At 43.5% G+C, this 26,829-nt stretch overlaps 2 protein-coding genes and 1 long non-coding RNA gene across 5 annotated transcripts in view; 2 read left to right on the forward strand and 1 right to left on the reverse strand.

Moving 5' to 3' along the window:
* The window catches only part of agfg2 (ArfGAP with FG repeats 2), a 46,059-nt gene extending 36,555 nt beyond the window's left edge, over positions 1-9,504 (forward strand). For all 3 annotated transcript variants that reach the window (XM_060920701.1, XM_060920638.1, XM_060920754.1), the window contains 3 exons: positions 7,219-7,335; positions 8,280-8,350; positions 8,555-9,504. In XM_060920701.1, coding sequence (XP_060776684.1) covers positions 7,219-7,335; positions 8,280-8,350; positions 8,555-8,602 — 236 coding nt within the window. In that variant the 3' untranslated portion in view covers positions 8,603-9,504. The remainder of the gene's footprint in view (positions 1-7,218; positions 7,336-8,279; positions 8,351-8,554) is intronic.
* Positions 1,950-10,827, reverse strand: LOC132886235 (uncharacterized). The gene is made up of 3 exons (XR_009654676.1): positions 10,530-10,827; positions 6,283-6,463; positions 1,950-2,179 (listed from the first exon to the last, which is right to left on the reverse strand). It is a non-coding gene; the product is annotated as an uncharacterized LOC132886235 (long non-coding RNA).
* Positions 10,140-26,829, forward strand: part of si:ch73-335l21.1 (insulin receptor substrate 1-B) — a 118,297-nt gene continuing 101,607 nt past the window's right edge. The window contains exon 1 of the mRNA XM_060920536.1: positions 10,140-10,824. Within this exon, the coding sequence (XP_060776519.1) occupies positions 10,482-10,824 (343 nt within the window). The 5' untranslated portion in view covers positions 10,140-10,481. The remainder of the gene's footprint in view (positions 10,825-26,829) is intronic.

Genomic DNA, 26,829 nt, shown 5'->3' on the forward strand with positions numbered 1-26,829 from the left:
TGGAGATTAAATGTGTTACCAGATCTCTCTCTCACACACACACACACACACACAGAAGGTGCATGTTGAGCTTCATAGGACTATTCTTTAATCCAAGATTAAGAGAAATTATTGGGTGGTAGTAATCGTTTTTAATCCAAAAATAATTTTTTAGCTCAAGCTTAACCTCGTATACTTCCATGACACGAGCATCAAACTGTATGATTTTTTAAAATAAACGGCTAAATGGAACACCAAGCACAAAATATTGCACATGTAAAACACAATTTGAATTGTTAGCCTTAATTTGGGTAACCTTAGAGAGTTCTTGTTCCTTTTTTTAGTCAAATCAAACAATTTACTCCCAATAATATTCTTAACAAAGACATAGTGATGTCACTTGTCTTTGTTAATAGTGGTTGGGAATGGTTTTCTGATATATTGCAGAGTGAAGATTCTTATTACAATGAAATAAACTTCTTAAATGCATGTGGTCATGCATTGAATGACATCACCTTTCATCTGGACCCTTAGACACACACTATGACTACAACTACCAATCAGTATAGACCAAGCCGTAAGGAAATGAAAATAAAAAAATTGATTAGTATGCTATGGAACCTGATTTATATTCAGCCCCAGTATGCAGGCAGTCACTGGTCTGCACAAACATGTAAAAATGATATGTGACAGTGTTGCTGTGGCAAGTTGCCAAGCCAGTGGTCAAGAAATACTCACTGCCGACAGCCATTTTGCCTGACAACAGGGCTGTTTTTCTTGCTGTCACCATCTACATTTAGGATTGTAACTCTTGTTTTCAACTCGTAGATTCACATTAAAACAGATTCCATACTGAACTTAAAGCAGGAAAGACCATACTATCAGCAAGTTACCGCCTGATTTGCTTATACACCCCCAAATCAGAAATAGTTGGGATGGTGTGTTGAAATTAAAACTGAAAACAATGATTTGTAAATAATCTTTGACCTCTATTGCACTCAAAGCACTACAGCAGCACATTATTTGATGTTTTGCCTCAGGAATTTGATTGTTTTTTCAAAATAAACACATTTCAATTTTGATTTTTTAACACATTTCACAAAGTTGGGACAGTAACGTATTTACCGCTTTGTAATGATGCCATTCCTTCTCACAACATGTACAGTAAATGATCTTTAGGAACTGAAGACATCAAGTGATGAAGCATTTCACATGTTATTTTGTCCATTCTTCTTGCAAATAGATCTTAAGGTATACAACAATAGGGGATCATCATTGTCATATTTTTGGTTTCAAAATTCACCACACATTCTCTATTAGGGACAGAGGGGACAGGCACCCTCTCCTTCCATAGCCATGCCTTTGTAATGTGTGCAGAATGTGGTTTTGCATTGTGTTGTTGAAATATCCCTGGAAAAGGTGTCGTCTTGAAGGCAGGAAATGTTGCTCCAAAATCTCAGTGTACTTTTCTATATTAACGTTGCCATCACAGAAGTGTTACCTTTGCTAAGGGCACTGATACAACCCCATACCATGACAGACCTTGGCATTTTTGGATTTTTTGCTGGTAACAGTCTGGATGGTCCACAGCACACATCATCCATTTCTTACAAAAAAGACTTAGAATACTGATTCTTGGATACTGGTTTTGTACCAAAAAAACAAAGCATGGAGACACAGGGAGAACATGCAAACTCCACACAGAAAGGCCCCTGTCAGTCATGGGGTTCAAACCCAGAACCTTCTTGTTGTGAGGCAACAGTGCTAACCACTGCACCACTGTGCCATCCCATTGATATTACCTGTTTCAAATCACATCATTATTTAATAATTTTACCTCATTCATAGCCCTAAATTGCCCCATCCCAACATTTTTTGGAATGTTCTGCAGGCCTGAAACATATGAATGGATGTATATGTCAAGGGCCTGGTTCAAAAGTGGACCCAAATGATGGAAACGGACTTCAAAGTTGAAGGTGCAGTATTTATTTACTGTGCAGGAAAATAAGTGAGTGGTGCATAGACGTCTGAGTCAGGGATTAAACCTTGGTCACTGTGTTGAAAGCATGATGCTTAACCAGCATGCCAGCAGGGGGGGCATGGCCAGAATCAGACCAGGAGCGGAGAAGAGGACTTGGGAATGGAGCGGTGGATAGCTTGCAAATGGCAGGTGGATGGCATAGCTGATGCGGCAGGAATTCTGGAAGGGGAAACACAGGAAAAATAAGCACACAGAACACACATGAGGAAAACAAACAGCTAGCATGGAAGCTAGTGGCCAAGTAATGTGATACCAAGGAGGTTGGGAACAATGAACTGGTGAGGAGTTGGTGTGAAGCCGGGGTTTAAATGTGCAGAGGAGAATGAGTGTCAGCCGGCTGCAATAAAGAAGTGCCTCTGCTTACTGCTGCAGGAATCTGCACAGGGACAATGCACACACAAGAGGGAGACAAAGGGCTTTGGGAGGGATGTCCCAGGTGGAGAGCCAAACCTTCTGACCTGGCTGGTAGTTCAGGGCAGGGACCCAGCAGTGGTCAGCCAGATGCCGGCTGCAGTCAGAGGAGCGCAAGGGGGCTGCATGAGGGTCCTTCCAAATCCTCCAGCATTGGCATAGATGGGCCTGGACTGAGGGTACAGCAGTCTTATCCTTGTGGGTGGGGAATAGAGGTGGCTGGTACCCCAGGGAGACCTCAAAGAGTGGCATGCCAGTGGCTGAGCTGGTGATTGAGTTGTGTGCATACTTGATTCAGGGAAGGTGGCTGCTTCAAGCAGAGGGGTTGTTGGTGGTGATACAATGCAGGGCAGCCTCCAGATCTTGGTTGGTGCACTCTGTCTGCCTGTTGGTCTATGTATAGAACTCAGAGGAGAGGCTGGCAGAAGGCCTTCCAAACTTGAGATATAAATTGAGGACCCTGGTCAGAGACAATGTCAGCAGGGATGCTGTGGAGGTGGAAGACATGATGTGTGAGAGGAGCTCAGCTGTTTCCTTGGCAGAGGGAGGCTTGGGTAGAGCAAAGAAGTGGGTAGCCTTGGAGAAATGGTCAACAATGGTGGAATTCCCTTGAGAAGTGGGGAAATCAGTGATGAAATCCAGTGTGATGTGAGACCATGGGTGACTGGGCACAGGGAGAGGGTGCAGTAGGCTGGCTGGAGGCTGATGGGAGGCCTTGCTGTGGGCACATACTGAGCAGGTGGCCACATAGGCCCAGGTGTCAACATCCATGGATGAACACCAGAAATATCTCTTGAGGAATGATAATGTGCAGCTGGAGCCAGGGTGGCAGGTGAAATGGGAGGTATGGACCCACTAGAGAACCTTGGAGCGAGCCAAGTTGGGGACAAAGAGTCACCCCAGGTGACTGTTGCCCATGTCAGGATGGGTGCTCTGGGCTTCAGCAATTACGCTCTGGATTTCCCAGGTGAGTGGTGCCACTACCTAGTTGGGGGAGACTATGGTGTCAAGGTTGGACAAGGGGTTCTTAGTGGAGGAAAGACAGGATTGGGTTTGGTATTTTTTGAACCAGGGTGATGGTGAACTCAAATCGCCCAAAGAATAGGGCCCACCAGGGAATTCAGCTGCTTAGCGGACTTGATATACTCTAGGTTTTTATGGGCTGTCCAGACCATGAAAGGCTGTTTGGTCCCCTCCAGCCAATGTGCCCATTCTTCCAAGGCGAGTTTCACTGCAAGAAGCTCTTGGTTATGGCCATGATAATTACTCTCCGTGGGGTGAGCTGATGGGAGAAAAAGGTGCAAGGGTGTAACTTGTGGTCTGATTCAAAGTGCTGTGACAAGACCGTTCCTACTTCTGAGTCAGAAGCATCAACATCTACAACAAATTGCCTCGCCTGATCATGTTGGAGGAGAATTGGGGCCAAGGTGAATCACCTTTTTAACTCCTCAAAGGCCTGCTGTGCTTTGGGAGTCCACTGGAAGGGTTTGATGGTGAAGGCAAGCTGCGTCAGGGGTGCAGTCACCCAACTGTAATCCTGAATGGAGCAGAAGTAAAAATTCACAAACCCCAGGAACTGCTGCAGCTGCTTGTGGGAGCTGGGTGTGGGCCACTCCGCCACGGCTCATATCTTTTCAGGGTCAGCTTTGACCTGGCCCCTTTCCAGGATGTACCCCAGAAATGAGACAGAGGGCACATGGAATTCACTTTTCTCTGCCTTGATGCACAACTTGCTCTCAAGCAGCCACTGGAGAATCTGATGAACCTGGATCTCATGCTCTTGGGGGCTGTGGAAGAACATGAGGATGTTGTCCAGGTAAATGAATGCACACCAGTTGATAAAAATCCCAGAGGACGTAGTTGTCTAGACTCTGGAAGACAGTGGGGGCATTAATGAGTCCAAACGGCATAACCTGTACTTGAAGTGGCCCAGAGAAATATTAAATGCAGTCTTCCACTCGTAGCCCTCCCAACTCTGGACTAAGTGGTATGCATTGTGGAGGTCAAGCTAATTAAAGGTGGTGGCACCCTGCAGAGGCTTGAAGGCAGAGCTGATGAGTGGTAGGGGGTACTTTTTCTTGATGATTATATTGTTCAAGCCATGGTAGTCAATACAGGGACACAGGGATCCATTCTTCTTTTCAATGAAAAATAACCCAGCTCTGACAGGGGATGAAGATGGGCGAATGAGGCCAGCAGCCAAGGAGTCACAGATATACATTTTCATGGCATGCCTCTCCAGATTATAGAGGCAGCTGGATGGTAGGGGAGAACCAGAGAGGAGGTTGATGGCACAATCATAGGGAAGGTGTGGCGGTAAGGACAGGGCTTGCTGAAGACCTCTCCCAGATCATGGTAGACTGCAGGGACAATGCATAGATTTGGGTCTTTGGAGAGTGGTGAAGTAGATGAGAGCCCAGGGGGAGACTTGGCAGTGGCAGTGAGGGCTCCAGCTGATCACCTTGCTGGAAACCTAGTCTACCAATAGATTGTGTAAGGAGAGCCAGGGATGTCTGAAGAGCAAGGAGGTGCTGTGGGAGGAGATGAGGTGGAAGGTCATCGATTCCCTGTGGTTCCCAGATAGAAGAAGGTGAATTGGTGGAATCTGGTGAGTGACCTTAAATAACAGTTGGCCATCGAGGACATTGACCAGATGAAGAGATGGAGGGTGTTCTCTGGGAATGTCGATCTGCTGAGCAGGAAGCTCATTGAGAATGTTTGTTTCTTTCTGCTCCAGAATTCATGAATGCCTGGCACTCCCAAGAGACCTGGTTGAACGGGAGCATGGCAGGAAGTTGCAGACATAGACATGGAGCGGGGAGCTGAGGGCTAGGGCTCGCCTGGGTCCCCACAGCTACTGCTGAACCTCCATTTGACCATACCTTGCAGAGGGCGATCAAGTGGCCCAACTGCCTACAGTAAAGACATAACTCCTCCTGCATGTGCCTAGACCTCAGGGTGTAAGTTGGGCTCGGCTGAGCTGCATGGGCTCAAAGGTGGAACTGAAAGCTGGGGGTGAGGCCGGAGGTGATGGAGCAATTACGCCGAGCAGGGTTGTGACTGACGGTGTGAGACTGATGATAGAGTCTGGGTTAGTCACCCCTGTTTCTCCCAACACTGTTCCCTCTGGCAGTTGTCTAGATGGATAGCTAGAGAGATCAAGGTGGCCAGCCCCTCAGGTTTATCCCTAGCAGCAAGTTCATCCTTGAGAGCCTTGCTGAGTCTGCAGAGAAATACCCTTTGCCTCAGACAGGGTGCCTCGGACAGGGTGGTCGAACACTTTGCTCACCTCCATGACAAATGCCTGGAATAAGGAGCAGAGATTGATTGATTTGGTTTTCCCAGTCGAGTGCTTGCCCCCTTAGAAGCCCCATTAAGAAAATGATCTTGGATTTATCTGTCTGGAAGGTCCAGGGCTGCTGCTAAGGAGCACTTGAGGAGGAAGTCCCAGCATTCCCCCAACTCCCCAGAGTAGGTGGCTGGTATGGGGACTAGCATCTCCTGGATGGGCTGAACAGGTTCAGGCATGGGTGGGTCCACAGGTGTTGGGTTTGACTGAGGGGGAAGTGGCATCACACAGCTCTCCACTCAGGCCACCAGGGCTGTGAGATGCTGAAGGCTCCCTGTCACCTGCTGGAGGGCCTACTCATGATGACCCAGCATGGCTCCTTGGTTTGTCAGGGCCTGGAGGGCTTTGTGGAGGTTGGTTGTCTCCACGGTGTCCATGCTGGCCAGTTCATTCTGTCAAGGGTCTGGTTCAGAAGTGGACACAAATGCTGGAGACAGATTTCAAGTTCAAGGTGCACTATTTATTTACGGTCCAGGAAAATAAGTGAGAGGTGAGTAGATACCTGAGGCTGGGGGTCAAACCCTGGCCACTGTGTTGAAGGCATGACGCTTAACTAGTGGGGTGGGGTGGAGTGGGTGGAACATGGCTGGAGGCACATCAGGAGGGAAGAAGAGGACTCTGGAACAGAGAAGTATGTTGCCTGCAAATGGAAGGTTGACCACGCAGCTGATGTGGCAGGAATTCTGGAAGGGGAAACACAGGAAAGTAAGCGCACAGAAAACACACAAGGAAAACAAAGAGCTAGCATGGAAACGAGTGGCCAAGTAACATGATAGCAAGGAGATTGGGAACAACAAACTGGTGAGGAGTTGGTGTGAAGCTGGGGTTTAAATCTACGGACAATGAGCATCAGCTGGCTGCACTACAGGGAGTTGCACAAAGACAACATACACACAAGAGGGAGACAAAGGGAAGGGAAACAAAAGGGAGTGAGGCAAGGGAAGGGTCTGTCTGGCAGAGACCGTCACAGTATATTAACAAATGAAATGAAGTTGACCAGACAAAACATAAGATATCTTTGGTTCATACTGTCTCCAATAAAGTACAAATTAAAGTAAATTTAGAAATCACTGCTTTCTTTTTTATTTGCATTTTCCATACCGTCCCAACTTTTTCTGATTTAGGATTGCCATATAAACCAGTGGAACAAAAGAAACCATCAAAATAGAGAGAACTAATATTAATTCTAATTTAAGAGGCAGTTCCAGATAACATTATGCTTAAAGCTAATAAAAAAAAGTCTTGATGAAATATTCCTTGAATGCCATAATGGTGTACATCTTTGTTACAAAGTAAGCTCATTGTAATTATGAGTACATTGATACTAATATCACTTACACTAACAAAGGGGCCTGTAAGAAGACCTGAAGAACCAGTAGAGTGAAATGCAGTACATTTATTTAAATTCTTTGTTGTAATACGTTCTCCTTTTGAACAGGTGACAGCAGTACGCTTGTGTCTCCTTCAGCTGCGTTCCCTCACTCATCCTCCTTTCCTGCTCCCACCTCCCAGAATGCTTTTCCTCATGAGCCAGCTAATAATCAGGAGACAAATGGTGAGCTCAGACATTTCTTCTCCAGACTGTCAATCATGAGCTAAATTGCTGATTTGGTCTTCCACAAGCCTGTCCCTAATGCATTTCTTCTAGTCAGTATACAGTAATGTATGTTCCAGATGGCTATATCAATGATATATTGTATGGGTTATAATTTTTTACAATAGCCTAATTGTAGAATGTCTGCTTGTAAGTATTTCAACAATATATGTGCTTCTACAGTATTTAAAGTAGTATGCCCATTTATGAATGTTTTTACAACAGGTGTGTTTCTCCATTTAAAAGAGCAACAGAAACTGGAATATAAAAATAGCTACTTCTTCTAAAGTGTAAATGCTTATAAAATATAGTAATTTAATACTGACCGAGGTATTTAAGATTAAGATCATAACAAAGGAAAGAGCAAAGTCTAAAGAGGCTAAAGCTACCAGTAGGTGTCTCTGAAGTGCCAATTTAGAGGCAGTCTATAAAAGGTAAAATGGAAAGAACTAGTGAAACTTAATCAGTGAGTGTGTTAATCTTAATCACCTATAAACAGAAATATTAACCATTTAATCTAATTGTTTCACTTTTTATATTATTTGGCTGATAACAGTAGAACTGCTTTCACATTTGAACAGCTTGGACATGAATATGCTTCATTTAATACATCTAGAAATATGCAGATCAGCCAGACCAGTATTCAGCCCAGATCTACATACTTCAGCCAGATTGTGGACATGTGCATGGGCAAAAAGAAAGCATACTGTATGATTAGTGCTTTGCATTAATATGTTGTGTCCTTTTTTCCCCCAAAGCAATTGTTCTGAGTATATACAGTTAATATAGTATATACAGTTTCCCTCTTCATCATTAATTCAGTTAATTAGCTCATTATTAATGTCAAATAAATCTCCTGTGTTGTGTTGAGTACTGGATGTGATTGTTTAATTGGTCAACTGCAGGTTTCGCATCTTTTCCTGCACTGGAGTCCACCTCCAAAGTCCAGCGGCCGATGTCCGTCAACCCGTTTACTGTGAGTAGACCTCTGCTATCTGCTACTGTCTAGTATATGGATGTGTTCTCCATCCTGCTCCTTTCTGGTCCATAACTTTAATTAGACACATTTAAATTAGTTAACAAGCGAAAGTGTATGATGTGTGTCTGTGGTGTATGTGTGTGTTAGAACATACAGTTTATGTCTTTAGGTCACTACTGTTCTCTCCATTTGTTCTCCCAGGGGACGGTTTACCCCACCAGAGGAACGTCGCTGAACCCTTTCATCTGATCCCATCGTCCTTTTGATGAGTGGGGTGGGGGTGTGCGGGTGTGTGTGTGAAAGAGAGACAGAGTGCTTGATACCATTTCCATGCCTTGAGGAAACTCCCTCCATCAGATAAGGGAGGAAAACACACTGCCCGTTTTCCTGAGTTTAAGTTAATGTGTGTGTATTAAAGAGTGTATCTCTTTTTTTTGTTTGAATTTGTGTTCGTATTTATATGTGTGACCGTGTTGTGTGCACCATTTGCACCACATACTACAAATCCAAGTCTGTGTGTTAATTTTTTTTATGTTTGTTTGTCCGTGGGTGTGCTCATGTCATACGTGCTTAATCAAATAAGTTATCTAATGGTGCCAGATAGCAAGTGGCAATAGCAGAAACACACACACACACACACACACACACACTGCTGCTTTAACCTGCTGCCCTGTAGTCTTGATAAAACATTGCTAGCACCCAACCGACTTGCATTTTAGCAAAGACGCATAAGTATCAAGTTAAGTCATAATCAAACACTGAAAGAGGGCAGCAGGCAACTTGAGCTTCAAATATTATGATATTATTAATATGATATGTGCAGTTTTGTTTAGCTCTCATTTGGCAGTCAATTCTCCAAATGCATGTTAATAGGAGAAACAGACTCAATCATGTGTTTGTATAAGTATGTGCACCATACATGTTCGTACGTCATTAGCCTGCATGCGCTTCATAAGCAAGAAGCTGCCTGAATGTACTGCAGTTTTGGTAATTTCATACAAAGTGTTGCATTATTCATGTTTATGGACCAAATAGCCTAAAGTCAGGCTTCATGTACATTTTTGTTTTCTTTTCCAGTATTTTTGCATTGATTCATTTAGAATGTCTTTGTAATAGGAAGTATCCGAATGCATAAAAAAAAACCCTATTCATTTGTTCGTGTCAACGTGTATCTAATTATGTAAGTTACATAATGGAACTCAAGCCTCAGTTTGAATTTTGCTGCTTCAGGATTTCATGCAATATATCTATTTTTAAGATTTGCATTTATATTTTTTATCTGTGGAGAGAAAAAAAACAAATCATCATTGCGTTATGAATGTAACTGCACTTCTTTAGAGCTTTAAAGTGGAAATTAAAAAAGATAAAAGTATCACTTTCAACTTTGTGCCATGTGGCCTATATTATTATATTACTCCTGCATGACTGCAGTTCTCTCAAAATAGACATACATGCCTGCAGGGACTTTAATCTCCAGCAGAGGTCGCAGTGGAAATGCCTGAAGGAAAACTTATTCGAAATAACGCTGAAGTTTTGTTATGCACATAGTTCATATATATATCAACAACAACCTTGCTTATAGACGGTCATTGAGGTCGTTTTGTGTCAGTGAGTTGAGTTGGGCTGAAAACAGTTCCAGGGTTTGTGTAAACTATTAATTGCAGCCCTAAAACGTTGAAGTTTACTTAAAAGGCTGCCAGTGAAATCTGATTCTGGTTGGCAGCCTCATCTTGTGAAGCTCGAATCCCCTCCTCTTTGGTGCCCACACACGCTTACACTTACACACACACACACACACACACACACGCTCTTTAACCAAGGGGACGGGTGGTGAGTGACAGGCCGTGCAGTAGCAGCAGAGGCGATGCAGACTGTCCTACTGGACACTAATGCGATTTAGTCCCTCAGCGAGCCAGGCTTTCTCACTGATGGTCTGATCGGCTGTTGACGTTTCATCCTGAAACACGAGGACGCATTGTGGAAGCGGGTGTCTGTGCGTCGCGCGCACGGCGTCTGACTTTTTCCGCAAACGGACAGACAGGAGGAGAGACAGCGCCCGCCGTGTGAAGCCCGTTTGAATGAATGAACACAGCGCAGGACTGAGTGATAGAGAGAGAGAGAGAACGCAATGGAGAGCGAGGCTCCGAGCTGTGAGGATGTGCGGAAGAGCGGTTACCTCCGCAAGCAGAAGTCCATGCACCGGCGCTACTTCGTGTTGCGCGCGGCCTCGGAGCGCGGTCCCGCGCGCCTGGAGTACTACGAGAGCGAGAAGAAGTTCCGCGGCAGCAAAGCAGCGGCGCCCAAACGGGCCCTCGCGCTCGAGACGTGCTTCAACATCAACAAGCGTGCGGACGCCAAGCACAAGCACATGATCGTGCTCTACACGCGCGCAGAGAGCTTCGCCGTGGCCGCAGAGAGCGAGGCGGATCAGGATGAGTGGTACCGTGCGCTGCTCGAGCTGCACTGCAAGAGTGAGTCCACACACACACACACACACACACACACACGCGTCCTAACCTCATCCTAACCATCACTTCAACAACTGAAACTCTCCGCAGTCATAGCTACCGGTACGATGCGGCTTGGGACACAACTCGCGAGGGCCTTTCTGTGCGGAGTTTGCATGTTCTCCCCGTGTCCGCGTGGGTTTCCTCCGGTTTCCCCCACAGTCCAAAGACATGCAGGTTAGGTTAACTGGTGACTCTAAATTGACCGTAGGTGTGAATGTGAATGGTTGTCTGTGTCTATGTGTCAGCCCTGTGATGACCTGGCGACTTGTCCAGGGTGTACCCCGCCTTTCACCCGTAGTCAGCTGGGATAGGCTCCAGCTTGCCTGCGACCCTGTAGAACAGGATAAAGCGGCTACAGATAATGAGATGAGATGAGACTGGTCACATGGTGGTGTAGTGGTAAGCACTGTCGCCTCACAGCAAGAAGGTCCTGGGTTCAAGCCCACAGGGGCTTTTCTGTGCGGAGTTTGCATGGGTTTCCTCCGGGTGCTCCGGTTTCAGTCCAAAGACATGCTGGTTAGGTTAACTGGTGGCTCTAAGTTAACCGTAGGTCTGAATGGTTGTTTGTGCGATGACCTGGAGACTTGTCCAGGGTGTACCCCACCTCTCACCCATAGTCAGCTGGGATAGGCTCCAGCTTGGCTGCGACCCGGTAGAACAGGATAAGCGGCTACAGATAATGGATGGATGGCTGGATGGTGGTGTAGTGGTTAGCGCTGTCACCTCACAGCAAGAAGGTCCTGGGTTCGAGCTCAGCAGCCGATGACAGCCTTTCTGTGTGGAGTTTGCATGTTCTCCCCGTGTTTGCGTGGGTTTCCTCCGGGTGCTCCGGTTTCCCTCACAGTCCAAAGACATGCAGGTTAGGTTAATTGGTGACTCTAAATTGACCGTGAGTGTGAATGGTTGTTTGTCTCTGTGTCAGCCCTGTGAAGACCTGGTGACTTGTCCAGGGTGTACCCCGCCTCTTGCCCATAGTCAGCTGGGATAGGCTCCAGCTTGCCTGTAGAACAGGATAAGCAGCTACAGATGATGGACGGAGTCTGACTAGTAATCTGCACTGGGTCCCCCCCCAGCACTTATTCTTTGGTGGCATGGTGGTGTAGTGGTTAGCACTGTCGCCTCACAGCAAGACGGTTCTGGGTTCGAACCCAGCGGCCGACGAAGGCCTTTCTGTGTGGAGTTTGCATGTTCTCCCCGTGTTTGCGTGGGTTTCCTCCCACAGTCCAAAGATTTGCAGGTTGGTGGCTCTAAATTGATAATACCAGGCTCTAAATTGTAATCCCAGCCTCATTCAGTCTCAGTGAGCAGATTTAAAACATGGTAATCTTAATGGGACTTCTCTGCCAGAAATAAGGACCAAAAAGTGCTGGAGAGGTCAAAGCAGTGTGGCCCAGGACCAGCTAAATAACAGTGTCTTTTTATGGGCCTGTTTAATCCAGGTCAGTCTGTTACAGTTCATCTCAGTCTGTGCTTACTGGGCTATTACTGAATTTAAATATGCATGTGCTGAGTTCACTGACAGATCTTACTGAGTTTAATTCTGGGATCAGACTACATGAATTCGGCCCGATTTAAATTCCCAGTATCGGGCCTGAGTGTGAACATCGGGCTTTGGAGTGTGACATCATCGAAGAACGGTGATGTGGCATGTGGGAAGGCATGACACCCTACCGCAGACCTGGGCATTTTACGGCCCGCGGGCCGCATCCGGCCCTTTGGTTCATTCTGACCGGCCCGCGTAAGGTTAATGAGAAATTACAGAAGAAACGTATTTTCTAATTTTACCTCATGCATGGACTGAATGTGCATTGCTTTTATTTTGAAGTTGTGTTCAACAAAAATGCAATGCGCGCGACATGAAAATGACATGAAATCCCACGAAACCTAATCCCGCGATAACTACTTCCGTAATTTGTCCAGACCAACCACAAACTTGTACGTCATCCTTCAAACGGTCCAGCCAATCACATCGTGTGACGTCACCAGCAGGCGCCGGAGCCGATCTCCGGCGAAAAGCACCAAATGAGGTGATTAAATAATGATGTGGGCATCATTATTATAATATGATGCATCTTGCTTGATATTTGGAGTAGAAAGACAATATTGTGATGTCTTTATTGTGTTTTGGGGTGAATGTGACTGAAAAAAAATGGTACAAACGTTCACATTTTGTTAAGCATTGTTTTGGGAAATTTGATTGAATAAATGACATTTTTTGTAAGGCAACCTCGTTTTTTCCATACTCTTAGCAGCTTGTAAAAACAATGTTATTTACTGCTTTATATAAAGAAATACAATTAATATTATGCAGAATTTAGTTCAGCCTTTTGGTCCGGCCCTCCACAACATTTTCTGTTTCTCATGTGGCCCCATGGAAAAAATAATTGCCCACCCCTGCCCTACCGTAAAGTCTAGCTTGTGAGAATTTGTTGTATTTCCTTACCCAGTTTGACAGGTATTACGACATGTTCCTAGATGTTCCTTCTGTAGCCGTGATTGACAGTTCCTTGATCCTCCTCTTTGACTATACGTAAAAACATGAACAATGATTGGTCAAGGTCCAACTTGTAGTATTGCCAGTCTTCAGATCAAGACACAACAAGAATTTATGGTGCAACAATTGCCTTATTTGGCATAGTGACCATCATGAAAGACAAAAATATCATGTAGCATTACAGGATCCTGACATTAAGGGTCATTGCGAAACATTAAACAGGTTTTTTTTTTTTGATAAATAAAATAAAAGTAACCACGACCATGACTTTAATGCCTGTCAGGTTTCTTATCTGCACCACCACACCGAGCCCCAGGTTTATCTTGCTGCTTCAGTGATTGTTTCTTCACACAGTTAACCATGTGTTCAGTTTAAATACAGGAAAAACAAGACATTTTCTGTTTTTAATAGAGTCTATTCTCAAATCTGAGAAAGCAGCAGCACCCCACACTCCACTCCTTTACACTCCATTAAAAGGCAACAAACTGTACCTTTGCTCGTCACTGGGGTGGGATCCTGAAGGGACGGACCATTTCACCTTGGAGAATGAATGCAGGAAACATTTAAAGTTTAATTATGGTCCGTAGATTATAAGGACTTTAATTGTACCCTAAATTAGATTTAAAGGTACATTGCATTCACTTTCCCAGCTGGAAAAACATACAGAAGAAAGATAAGAAAATGTACACTTGATGGTCTGTCATGCTTTTTTTTAATGAGACAGAGAGAGAGAGAGTATCAGCTAAGTCAGCATGCGTCATGTGTATTTTTTTCTGCTGTTTTCTGTACTGTCTTGCTGCTGATACAAGCAAACGTTCAAAAATTATGTCACGGAAAAACGCATTGAGCATACAAACACTTTTCAAAATGCTTTGTGTGTGTAGTGGTGAGGTGTAAAGACCCATGCACTTGAGGAAGATTGCCAGAATAATGTGTTGGTCCATTCTGAGTAGAAAAGATAAGCCTTTTTCTTCAGGTTCCTGCTCCCCTGCTCCATGTGGACAGTATCATACATGTCAACCCCTCACGGCTCTCACCTGTACTCCCTGGTAAAGAAATCCATAATTTCCATACCAAATCCATAGTAATATTTCATACATAATAAAAATGTATCAGATCTTACCTAACACCTAATGCCAGATACAACCTTTGTTGGCTTTTGCGTGAAGAAATTAATTGACGGCCGTCTCTTTTTCTGGTTTGCATTCTTCACATGCATTTGAGATTTCATGTGTTCCCTCACGTCGTAAATTCCAGAGGCAAACACTTTCACGTCTCTACAACAAATTGTGCAGTTGACATACTCAGCACCCATTTTGGAAGCGATAATTATTCCATTGAATGTTTCTGTCCATTCGGGAAGAAAGCGACCTCCAGTTTTAGATGTTTTTAGTTTTTTCTTCGGTGGTGCCGACATCTTGACCTCTTGACCTGTCTATTGTTACGCTACATGTGCTGTTATTTCCCGCTCGGTGTGCAGGAAAATCACAATTGCGCATGCTCAGACATTCGGAATGGCTTGTTGGTACTAGCGGAAATACTGGTTCTCATCTCATCTCATCTCATTATCTCTAGCCGCTTTATCCTGTTCTACAGGGTCGCAGGCAAGCTGGAGCCTATCCCAGCTGACTACGGGCGAAAGGCGGGGTACACCCTGGACAAGTCGCCAGGTCATCACAGGGCTGACACATAGACACAGACAACCATTCACACTCACATTCACACCTACGGTCAATTTAGAGTCACCAGTTAACCTAACCTGCATGTCTTTGGACTGTGGGGGAAACCGGAGCACCCGGAGGAAACCCACGCGGACACGGGGAGAACATGCAAACTCCGCACAGAAAGGCCCTCGCCGGCCACGGGGCTCGAACCCGGACCTTCTTGCTGTGAGGTGACAGCGCTAACCACTACACCACCGTGCCGCCCCCAAGTACCGGTTGAGTAATTCTAAATGTAGAAAATGGCGGCTCCCATGCATTTTCATATTTCATGACGATTTTTTTGATGGTAATAAATCAAAATAATTTTAAGGTGAAAATGTAGAAAAATCCGTAGTTGAATACCACTACGCCCGTACCATTTTTAAAATGCCAAAATCCATAGGGAATACGGGAAATCCGTAGGGGTTGACATGTACGGTATGCAGTATCAAATATAAAATACCCAACAATGCATACGCCAACTGACTGAATGGGTTGGCAGAACTGTAATTAACCTTGTAAGGCACTGGACCTGAAGCTAGTGTAAACAGAAGTGAAAATGTCAGCGCTCATGATGCACCCATAAGCAAGGTATTCCACCTGCCTGTCTGCCCCTTGGCCAGAAGAGATAACGCAAATAAACCACACGGCACAGTATTGGCAAATAAAAATCACAGATCAAGGTGCTGATACCTGGCATGTATGATACAATGAAGAGGAGCTCTGCCAACAGTGTTGCACTGTCTGTGGACTTTGTAGAATTTAATGGATCTGAGCTGGAAGCATAAGAGTATCTCCTAAAGGAATAAAAGCAGAAATAGAGAAATAACAGGAGACAGGTTGTGGGGGTTGTGGGGAGGGTGGAAGAAGGGGATATCCTGCAGCTGTTAATCATGTCTATGGGCAGTCAAAAAAAAAAAAAATCCAGGCATCCACTGATCTGTTCTCAAATATTCTGACATCTATCTTGTTAGGTCTAACAGTGTAGGTCTTGCTTTAAACATTGCTTAGCTGTTGGTGAATTTGTGATAGCGATGATTGATGAGAGTAATTAATCATTTTTATGCTGATTCAGTTACTGGCAAATTTACCACATAACCCATTTATTTAATTCAGCTTGGTTTCAGAAATGGAAAACCAGCACTGGGCTTTTTCATTCAGTAACCACAGTTTATGGGGTAACCAGAGCCTTGGGTATGCACTGTACTGGTACCAGAGAAAGTATGGGCACCCCATGTCCCCAGAGAAGCAACAGTAAATTATGGGGAGGGGTAAAGTGATATTTGGGAAAAATATTTTCCCATTGACGAAGTTTCTGAAACCCAGGCGCTCTGCCTATTACTTCAGTAACCACAGTTTGAATATGCAAACCACACTGGGTCATTGGAGGGTTTAAACTGTGGAAAGGTTTAGAGAAGAGAGGAATGGTCTGGAGCAACATGTTTGAACAATGCTGAACAATCTACTTTAGATCACGGACCAAATGCTCGCTCACACACACACACACACACACACACACACACACACACACACACACACACACACACACACACACACACACACACACGGAGCAGAATGCTCACCTGTACATAAGGAGGGCATACAGTGCAGAGTGGATGTTCCAGTGCGGTCTGTTTGTTCAGCTGTGAGAAAATTTAATGCTCTTCACACCATTTGATTTGTCCACACACACACACTTAAAGGGCAGAGAGACTGAGACAGCATGTTCTGGTGTACTGGTATTTTGCTTACTTTTCTATTAATGTCTTGAAATAAAATTTTTGAGATATTCCTTATACAGTGGGGAAAACAAGTATTTGATCCCTTGCTGATTTTGTTGGTTTACCCACTAAGAAAGACTCGATCAGTCTGTAATATTAATGGTAGGTGTAGTCTAACATGCTGAGACAGAATATCACAAAGAAAATCAAGAAATCGACTTTAAACAATTTGTATTAATTTATTTGCATTTTATTGAGGAAAATAAGTATTTGAACCCTCTTGCCAAAAGGACTTAGTACTTTGTGGCAAACCCCTTATTAGCAAGCACAGAGGTCAGACGTTTTTTGTAGTTGATGACCAGGTTTCTGCACATATTAGGAGGAATTTTGGTCCACTCTTCTTTGCAAATGACCTCTAAATCATCAAGATTCCGTGGCTGTCGCTTGGCAACTCTGAGCTTCAGCTCTCTCCATAGATTTTCGATAGGATTCAGGTCTGGAGACTGGCTGGGTCACTCCATGACCTTGATATGTTTCTTCTTTAGCCATTCCTTGGTTGCCTTGGCTGTATGCTTTGGGTCATTATCCTGCTGGAAGACCCATCCACGACCCATTTTAAGCTTCCTGGCAGAGGGAAGGAGGTTTTCACTTAGGATTTTACGGTACATGGCTCCGTCCATCCTCCCATTGATACGGTGAAGTAGCCCTGTGCAGAAAAACACCCCCAAAGCATAATGTTACCACCTCCATGCTTGACAGTGGGGATGGTGTTCTTGGGGTCATAAGCAGCATGTCTCTCCCTCCAGACACGACGGGTTGAATTGATGCCAAAGAGCTCAATTTTGGTCTCATCTGACCATAACACCTTCTCCCAGTCACTCTCCAAGTCATTCAGATGTTCATTGGCAAAGTTCAGGCGGGCCTGCACATGTGCTTTCTTAAGCAGGGGTACTTTGCGAGCACTGCAAGATGTTAGACCATTGCGGTGTAAAGTGTTACCAACTGTTTGTTTGGTGACTGTGATCCCAGCTGCTTTAAGATCATCCACTAACTCTGCCCGTGTTGTATTAGGTCTATTTCTCACCGTTCTCATGATCCTGGAAACCCCACGAGGTGAGATCTTGTTTGGAGCCCCAGACCTAGGTCGATTGATGATCATGTTGTGAGTCTTGTACTTGCGCACAATTGCACCAACAGTTGTCACCTTAACGCCCAGCTTCTTGCTAATGGTTTTGTAGCCCATACCGGTCTTGTGCAGGTCTACAATCTTCTCCCTTAAATCCACAGAAAGCTCTTTAGTCTTTCCCATGTTGGAGAGTTTGGAGTCTGACAAACTGATTGATTCTGTGGCCAGGTGGCTTTTATACAAGTCATTAGTGATATCAGGTGTCTTCAATTTAGGTGACAAGGTAATTTGGAGAGTCTAACTTGTCTGTATTAACAAGAACTCTTGATGGTTACTAGGGGATTAAATACTTCTTTTTCTCAATAAAATACAAATAAATTAATATAGATATTTAAAAGTTATTTTCTGGATTTTCTTTTTGATATTCTGTCTCCACATGTTAGAATACACCTACCATTAAAATTACAGACTGATCAAGTCTTTCTTAGTGGGTAAACCAACAAAATCAGCAAGGGATCAAATACTTGTTTTCCCCACTGTAGATAGATAGAGATAGACCTTAGATAGGTTATATAAACAGTGAATTCAGTACGGTGTCACAGATGAGAAGTTAATGGTGAAAGGTGATATTATGTGGCTCATGCATGTGCTGCCTTCTCCTGTGTCTGCAAGTCAGGTGCAGAAAATTGCCAAATGACAGTTAGGCGCCAGAGAGGTCAGCTTGTTTACATCACACATTACCACCACATTGCCACAGCCAACTCATGGTATGTGTGTGAGAGACTCCAGTGAAGAGCTGTTCTTTAATGGGTATACTCTTTTAGATCTTGCTCATGTGTTTAATGTGGTGGTAATTACCATCACTGTGAGTTTCTATGTGGATGCGTGGACGTGCGCGCACGCACACACACACACACACACACACACACACACACACACACACACACACACACACTGAGCTGAAGGTGAGACAAACCTGCACTATTTACACTACGTTCAGACTGCAACCTGAAACGACCCATATCCGATTTGTTGTGAAATCCGATTTTTTTGTTAGGCCGTTCACATTACCAATTATATGAGACTTGTATGCGATCTCCAGTATGAACGGAAAACGACCCAAAAGTGTCCCGCATGCGCAAATTGACACGTAATAAGCACATCTACATAATACGTAAACAAAAAAAGCGCACTCTTCAAGTTTGCAAGTAAAGCATGGAGATGAGGCGAGACCTGGCGATGTGGTTTTTGTGGCGGCGGCGGAACTCACATAATAATCTGATTAATGTGGGCAGCAGACTAATGAGACCGAAGGTGTCAAATTACTGGAAATTTCCAGAACAATCTTATAATCTTGTAATACAGGATGGTTTAAGTTATAAATCAGTTATAGAAACTGTTTTATTTAATCAGGCTAACAGATCAACATCCAGGTCCCTACCAAATCCACCATTAGCTTGATCAATTCTATAAAAGTCTATTTAAATTCTGAACACTGCACAAATGTTGTTGTTTTCCACCAAAGAGGCGGGATTAGCCAACGCAGAATAGTGACGTTTGTCTCTTGTTGATGACGTGTAGGTCGCATGAATGCGACCTGTCCGGTCAGACTGCAGTCGCATGTGAAAATATCGGATATGCATCGGAATTAGGACCACATATCCAAGCGGCCTGGGTCGCATGTGAAAAAAATCGGATCTGTGTCGTTCAGATTGTCAATAACAAATCGGATACAGGTCGCATATGGGCAAAAAAATTGGATATGGGTCGTTTCAGGGTGCAGTCTGAACGTAGTCTTTAACTACTTGCTAAATCTGATGCTTTCGTCTGTTGCAAGGCTGTTTTCTATAGCTTGAGTCTTAGCAACATGACATTAGTGCACATCATGTCCTCATTCACAACAAAACCAGCCAGTTCACAGCCAAATCCCACTGGATGATCTTGTGCTGGCCCTCTATCTTGTCCTCAGATCAGTAGGTTTATACAGGCTTTAGTTAGAGACTGGGTCTGTTGTAAAATTTAGTACTGTACGACAATATACTTTGTAGTGTGTAAGTGTATGTAGTGTGTGTATGGGTACTGCCACAAAAAAATATGCAAGTTAATCAAAAGACTTTTAATTTTGAACCGGTTCACCATTTTGAAAACGCTGGTCCCATCAGTGGGAAAACACTGGGGGTGATGTCATCGGAGTGAAATATCGGAAAATATTTCACTCAGGTCTGCTATGTATTTCATATAAAAAGTACGAGTTTTTCAACATGAGAAGATAAACTTCATATCTTCTTGCCATGGTGTAATGTTCTTTATATCATATGGACACATTCACAAACAAAGGCTGCACAAGTTAATCAAAACAATTCATCAATTTCCTCACTAATGAGAATATTGAAAATATGTTACTCAATGTCCCGGATGTATAATTTGTATGAAAAATATGAGTGGCGCATTTCCCAGTAGAATACGTGTGTGTGTGTGTGTGTGTGTGTGTGTACACATGATTATGTAGAAACATCAGATAACACAATTTGTGTTAACTTGCATTAACACATCCACAATCACAAACAAGGCCATGTTTGTGTGCTCACTCGCTCACACACCTATGTGCGTGTACACATCCTAAAGCTGAGATCATTCTCTCATTTTTTTTTCTCTGCCGGAAAATTACAAAGACTTCTTTACAAGCCAGTAAGGAAAGGGAGGTCAATGGGTTCATTTGATCGTAAACCATAAGATATTTCTTGCTTGCCAGCTCCATCCAGGAAAACCATTTTGAGGTTAAAACAAATGAATAGCTACTGTTTTAAGGGAGGCAACAATCAGACTTTCGTTGACTGGGCACTTAGGCGCAGTGCCTTTCTGGGAAATGATGCCCATGCTTACCAGACAGAGCTGAGCGATTAAATACTTTTGACATGTTTTATTACTTGAGCACAAGCAGCCTGTTCTCAAGAGAATGCAAAACTCTGGTTTCTCTTTAGATTTCAAAATATACAGTGTACAAAACAGTGCTGCTCCTCCAGATTATCTGTTTGCAATAGAGAGTAATTGTGTAAATTGTGCTTGAGAGCCAACCATATGGAAAGCACATTGACATGCAAATTCAATGTTGCCATAAGTGTGTTGAAAAAGGACAGCGTTGATTTGGAACCCACCACAGCTGAAGCACTTGCCCCATGTGGATAGAGTTTTTAAAAACGTCTACCAGGACTTTATGTTACTAGTCTGCAGATTGACGTATTTATACAGGCTATAAAACGGTATGCTTTTGGCAAGCGCTAGATACATGACATGCAATAATGTGAATAACCAGTATGGTCTGTTTTTAAAAGAATGTGTTACTAAAGCGGCGGCATGGTGGTGTAGTGTTTAGCGCTGTCGCCTCACAGCAAGAAGGTCCAGGTTCGAGCCCCGTGGCCGGCGAGGGCCTTTCTGTGCGGAGTTTGCATGTTCTCCCCGTGTCCGCATGGGTTTCCTCCGGGTGCTCCGGTTTCCCCCACAGTCCAAAGACATGCAGGTTAGGTTAACTGGTGACTCTAAATTGACCGTAGGTGTGAATGTGAATGGTTGTCTGTGTCTATGTGTCAGCCCTGTGATGACCTGGCGACTTGTCCAGGGTGTACCCCGCCTTTCACCCGTAGTCAGCTGGGATAGGCTCCAGCTTGCCTGCGACCCTGTAGAACAGGATAAAGCAGCTACAGATAATGAGATGAGATGTTACTAAAGCCTCAGTAAAGCGACAATATCACTATATTCAAAGCTCACAAAGCACCATATTAAAACACTGAACCTTATTTGAGAGTTTAACCTTTAAACCCTGATGACTGACCTCAAACACATCTCGCACACACACACACACACACACATATATATAAAGCCTCAGATGACTGGCAAGAACTGATTCCCGACTCCTACTCAGCTGTTCCACGCCAGCACTGTCACCAATTTTGTTTTGCATCTTTAAAGAGTTTTGACAAAACAGTGTAGATTTTTACTGTTGGTCTAGTGGGATTCAGGTGTTGGTGCTATGGCTGGGCTCATGGGCTCAGGGGGGCAAGGCCAATGAGTATCAGGTTATAACTTAAGCCTCGGTCACAACCGGCCGTGCGTGCTCCTACGGCCGGTCTACGTGCAAAAAACGCAAGAAACGCACGGAGGGCGCGCGTGAAACGCATGGAGGGTGCGCGTGTGACGTGCTGATTTTCGAGCTGTAGACTGGCCGCAGACCGGGCGCAGAGGTTCTTTGTCATGTCAAACAAACTCTACGGGCGCTTATGTTTTTTTCAGGTTGCAAGACAAACTTACGGCCAACGTGCGTCTTTCTCCATGAACAAAAAAAACGCAGCGATTTGGGAAACGCCAAAAATCGCACGGCCAAAAAATCGTACGTCCGGTTGTGACCTAGGCTTTATATAGAGAGGATATTACACAGTGGCGCAAAGATATGAAGTTTATCTTTGAGTGGTGAACATATTCACGAGTAAGTGAAGTGAATGAAATGTTTAACACGAGAAGATAAACTTCATATCTTCATGCCACCATGTAATATTCTTTATATTATATGGACACACCCACAAAAATATATGCAAGTTAGCCAAAATAATTTTCATTTTGAACTCGTTCGTCATTTTGACAACGTGCATCCAGTCAGCAGGAAAATACTAGGAGTGACATCATTGGAGTGAAATATTGGAAATTATTATACATACAGGACACTTTTTCGATGGAATAAAAACATGTGTTCTATTCTCTTCTAGCAGGTTTCATTCATTTGGTTCGATAGCATGCAATATTGTTAGCATATTGCTTATCCTACGCGTATTACGCCACTCTATCCAATGGAGAATGAGCGTTCAATACGGTTTATGATATTGCATGGTTGTCAAGAAACATGACGTCACACGTCAAAGCTGATGCGAATATCCAATGAGAAAGTTTTCTACTACGCATGCACAGAAGCATTTTTTGTTCGCTGGCGGCGTGCTAGTGAGCGACTGTGACAATTTATAAACAAACATGGCCACCAGGTTTGCTTCGTTAAATACGAAAGATATAATTGTTGTTGCTATAATTGCTCCATCGAATGTGTATGTATAATAATAATAATATTAGCTGGCTTTTTCATGGTATGTCAGATATTTCATTCAGCTAACATGATATTGAACTCGTCTTCGACTCGTTCAATATTATGCTAGCTGAATGGAATATATCTGATAGACCATTCAAAGTCAGCCAACATTATTTAAATATGTCACTCAGATCCGCAATGTACTGTATTACATATGAAAAATGTGAGTTTTTCAACACGAGAAGATAAACTTCATGTCTTCAAGCCAACGTGTGATTTTCTTTTTATTATATAGACTCATTCACAAACCAAAAGTACCAAATTTATCAAAACAATTCATCAATTTCCTCACGAGTGACATATTGAGAATTATTTCATGATTTTGGTTCTCTATGTCTGGGATGTAACTCAAATGAAAAATACAAGTGGCATATAATGAAATAACCAAATAAAAACAAAATTTGGAAATTAAACCAAAAAAAGAATTGAAAATAATAAAAATGAATATGAAACATAATGCATAGCTGGTGGTTTTGATGGCCTTTTGCTTGGCTTCTAATGATGTCAGTACGTTTTTTGCACTGCTGTGTTCATATACAACCCCGATTCCAAAAAAGTTGGGACAAAGTACAAATTGTAAATAAAAACAGAATGCAATGATGTGGAAGTTTCAAAATTCCATATTTTATTCAGAATAGAATATAGATGACAGATCAAATGTTTAAACTGAGAAAATGTATCATTTAAAGAGAAAAAATTAGGTGATTTTAAATTTCATGACAACAAAACATCTCAAAAAAGTTGGGACAAGGCCATGTTTACCACTGTGAGACATCCCCTTTTCTCTTTACAACAGTCTGTAAACGTCTGGGGACTGAGGAGACAAGTTGCTCAAGTTTAGGGATAGGAATGTTAACCCATTCTTGTCTAATGTAGGATTCTAGTTGCTCAACTATCTTAGGTCTTTTTTGTCGTATCTTTCGTTTTATGATGCGCCAAATGTTTTCTATGGGTGAAAGATCTGGACTGCAGGCTGGCCAGTTCAGTACCCGGACCCTTCTTCTACGCAGCCATGATGCTGTAATTGATGCAGTATGTGGTTTGGCATTGTCATGTTGGAAAATGCAAGGTCTTCCCTGAAAGAGACGTCGTCTGGATGGGAGCATATGTTGCTCTAGAACCTGGATATACCTTTCAGCATTGATGGTGTCTTGCCAGATGTGTAAGCTGCCCATGCCACACACACTAATGCAACCCCATACCATCAGAGATGCAGGCTTCTGAACTGAGCGCTGATAACAACTTGGGTCGTCCTTCTCCTCTTTAGTCCGAATGACACAGCGTCCCTGATTTCCATAAAGAACTTCAAATTTTGATTCGTCTGACCACAGAACAGTTTTCCACTTTGCCACAGTCCATTTTAAATGATCCTTGGCCCAGAGAAGACGTCTGCGCTTCTGGATCATGTTTAGATACGGCTTCTTCTTTGAACTATAGAGTTTTAGCTGGCAACAGCGGATGGCACGGTGAATTGTGTTCACAGATAATGTTCTCTGGAAATATTCCTGAGCCCATTTTGTGATTTCCAATGCAGAAGCATGCCTGTATGCGATGCAGTGCCGTCTAAGGGCCCGAAGATCACAGCCACCCAGTATGGTTTTCCGGCCTTGACCCTTACGCACAGAGATTCTTCCAGATTCTCTGAATCTTTTGATGATATTATGCACTGTAGATGATGATATGTTCAAACTCTTTGCAATTTTACACTGTCGAACTCCTTTCTGATATTGCTCCACTATTTGTCGGCGCAGAATTAGGGCGATTGGTGATCCTCTTCCCATCTTTACTTCTGAGAGCCGCTGCCACTCCAAGATGCTCTTTTTATACCCAGTCATGTTAATGACCTATTGCCAATTGACCTAATGAGTTGCAATTTGGTCCTCCAGCTGTTCCTTTTTTGTACCTTTAACTTTTCCAGCCTCTTAGGCCCTGTCCACACGGCAACGGATTCAGGTGACTCCGATACAATTGCTTATCGTTTAGGCCTGGCGTCCACACGGCACCGGCGTTTTGGGTGCCCAAAACGCAATCTTTTTGAGAACGGGTTCCAGAGTGGAAAGATCTGGCAATGTTGCCGTTGTGAAGTCGTCTGGATGAGTAGAACGGATTTGTTTACAATGACGTCACAACCACATGACTGTGAGTGCTTCACGCCGGGTAGAAGTGTAACGAATATCACCAGGAAAAAGCCTTACAGAGCACTAGTGAGAGTGAAACACGAGCTTGGATATTATTATTATTATTATTATGTTCAGTGTTAGTTCACAGTAGTAATGCAAGAAGCAGAATAGTGACAGTAATAGTGAAGCAAAAACATGCAATTGTACAAACACTGCAGCTCTACAGCAAAATATTCATTTATGAAATGGTCTGATTCTTAACACCAGTAGTGCCAATGATCTTCTCATTGCGATGCGATGCGAGTTGTCAACAAATCCTATAACTTGGTTCATGAAACGCGCTTACAAAATATTTTCACTGTGAATATTTATTGTGTAATGGTGCAAAGTGAGAGAGAGAGAGAGAGACTCTGCCCTTAGGGCAGAGTCAATCCCGCCAGCAAAAATAGGGAAAAAAAGGAGCGATCTCACCTCTTCAGATGTTGATTTAAGTCCGACAATACATTCCTCAAAAAGGGCGTAGAGGAGCAAATTAATCCATCAACGTGTAACATTCAATTTATTCCGGACCATTAAAGACTCCGCCTTCCGCGTAGAATCATACGTCATCCTCGCCGCCATATTGGATAGGTCAAAGCGGAGAATAAAGATTTATGTGCTGCCTTTAACTGTACCAACAGGTTTACCGTCCAAACAAGATCACATGGGATTACCTTTCACAGGTGAGAAACAACAAATTAATCCTTCAACGTGTAGTATTCAATTTATTCCGGACCATTAAAGACGCCGCCTTCCGCGTAGAATCATACGTCATCCTCGCCGCCATATTGGAGAGGTCAAAGCAGAGAATAAAGATTAGCTGTGTTTAACTGTACCAACAGGTTTGCCGTCCAAACGAGATCACATGGGATTACCTTTCACAGGTGAGACTGGAAAAATACTTTTCATTGTATTTGGTCATTATAATGTAATTTTACGAACAGATTTTCCTGACTTTGTGGCTAATATGAAGTCTCGCACATAATAGTTTATGCGCATGCGTCCTTACTTCTTCTATTGTTCTGGTGTCTCCGAAGGGACCGTCTTACAGCGCCCCTAGAGGTGTGGCATGTGTATTGCATCGTTTTCAGCAAGCGTTGCGTTGCCATATGGACCTGATATTATTGCCCCTGTCCCAACTTTTTTGAGATGTGTTGCTGTCATGAAATTTCAAATGAGCCAATATTTGGCATGAAATTTCAAAGTGTCTCACTTTCGACATTTGATATGTTGTCTATGTTCTATTGTGAATACAATATCAGTTTTTGAGATTTGTAAATTATTGCATTCCGTTTTTATTTACAATTTGTACTTTGTCCCAACTTTTTTGGAATCGGGGTTGTAATTCATTTGTTCATCTTAACATTGCACGGACAGTAAGCGGAGCTCAGGTGCTGAACCGACAACCAGTTCTCTCCTACTTTCTCTATTTCTGCTGTCATTGCTTTTGACATGAAGTGCCACCATGTTGTCACATGACAAGAATTTCATGTTTATTCTAACCAACCAGCATTAGGTACGGTATATTCAAGCAGTGCCAGCTTTTCTCTCTCTCTCTCTCTCTCTCTCTCTCTGTGTACGTACGTGTGTGTGTGTGTGTGTGTGTGTGTGTGTGTGTGTGTGTGTGTTCATGCA

Source organism: Neoarius graeffei, chromosome 1 (assembly GCF_027579695.1).
Source record: "Neoarius graeffei isolate fNeoGra1 chromosome 1, fNeoGra1.pri, whole genome shotgun sequence".
NCBI classification, from domain to species: domain Eukaryota; kingdom Metazoa; phylum Chordata; class Actinopteri; order Siluriformes; family Ariidae; genus Neoarius; species Neoarius graeffei.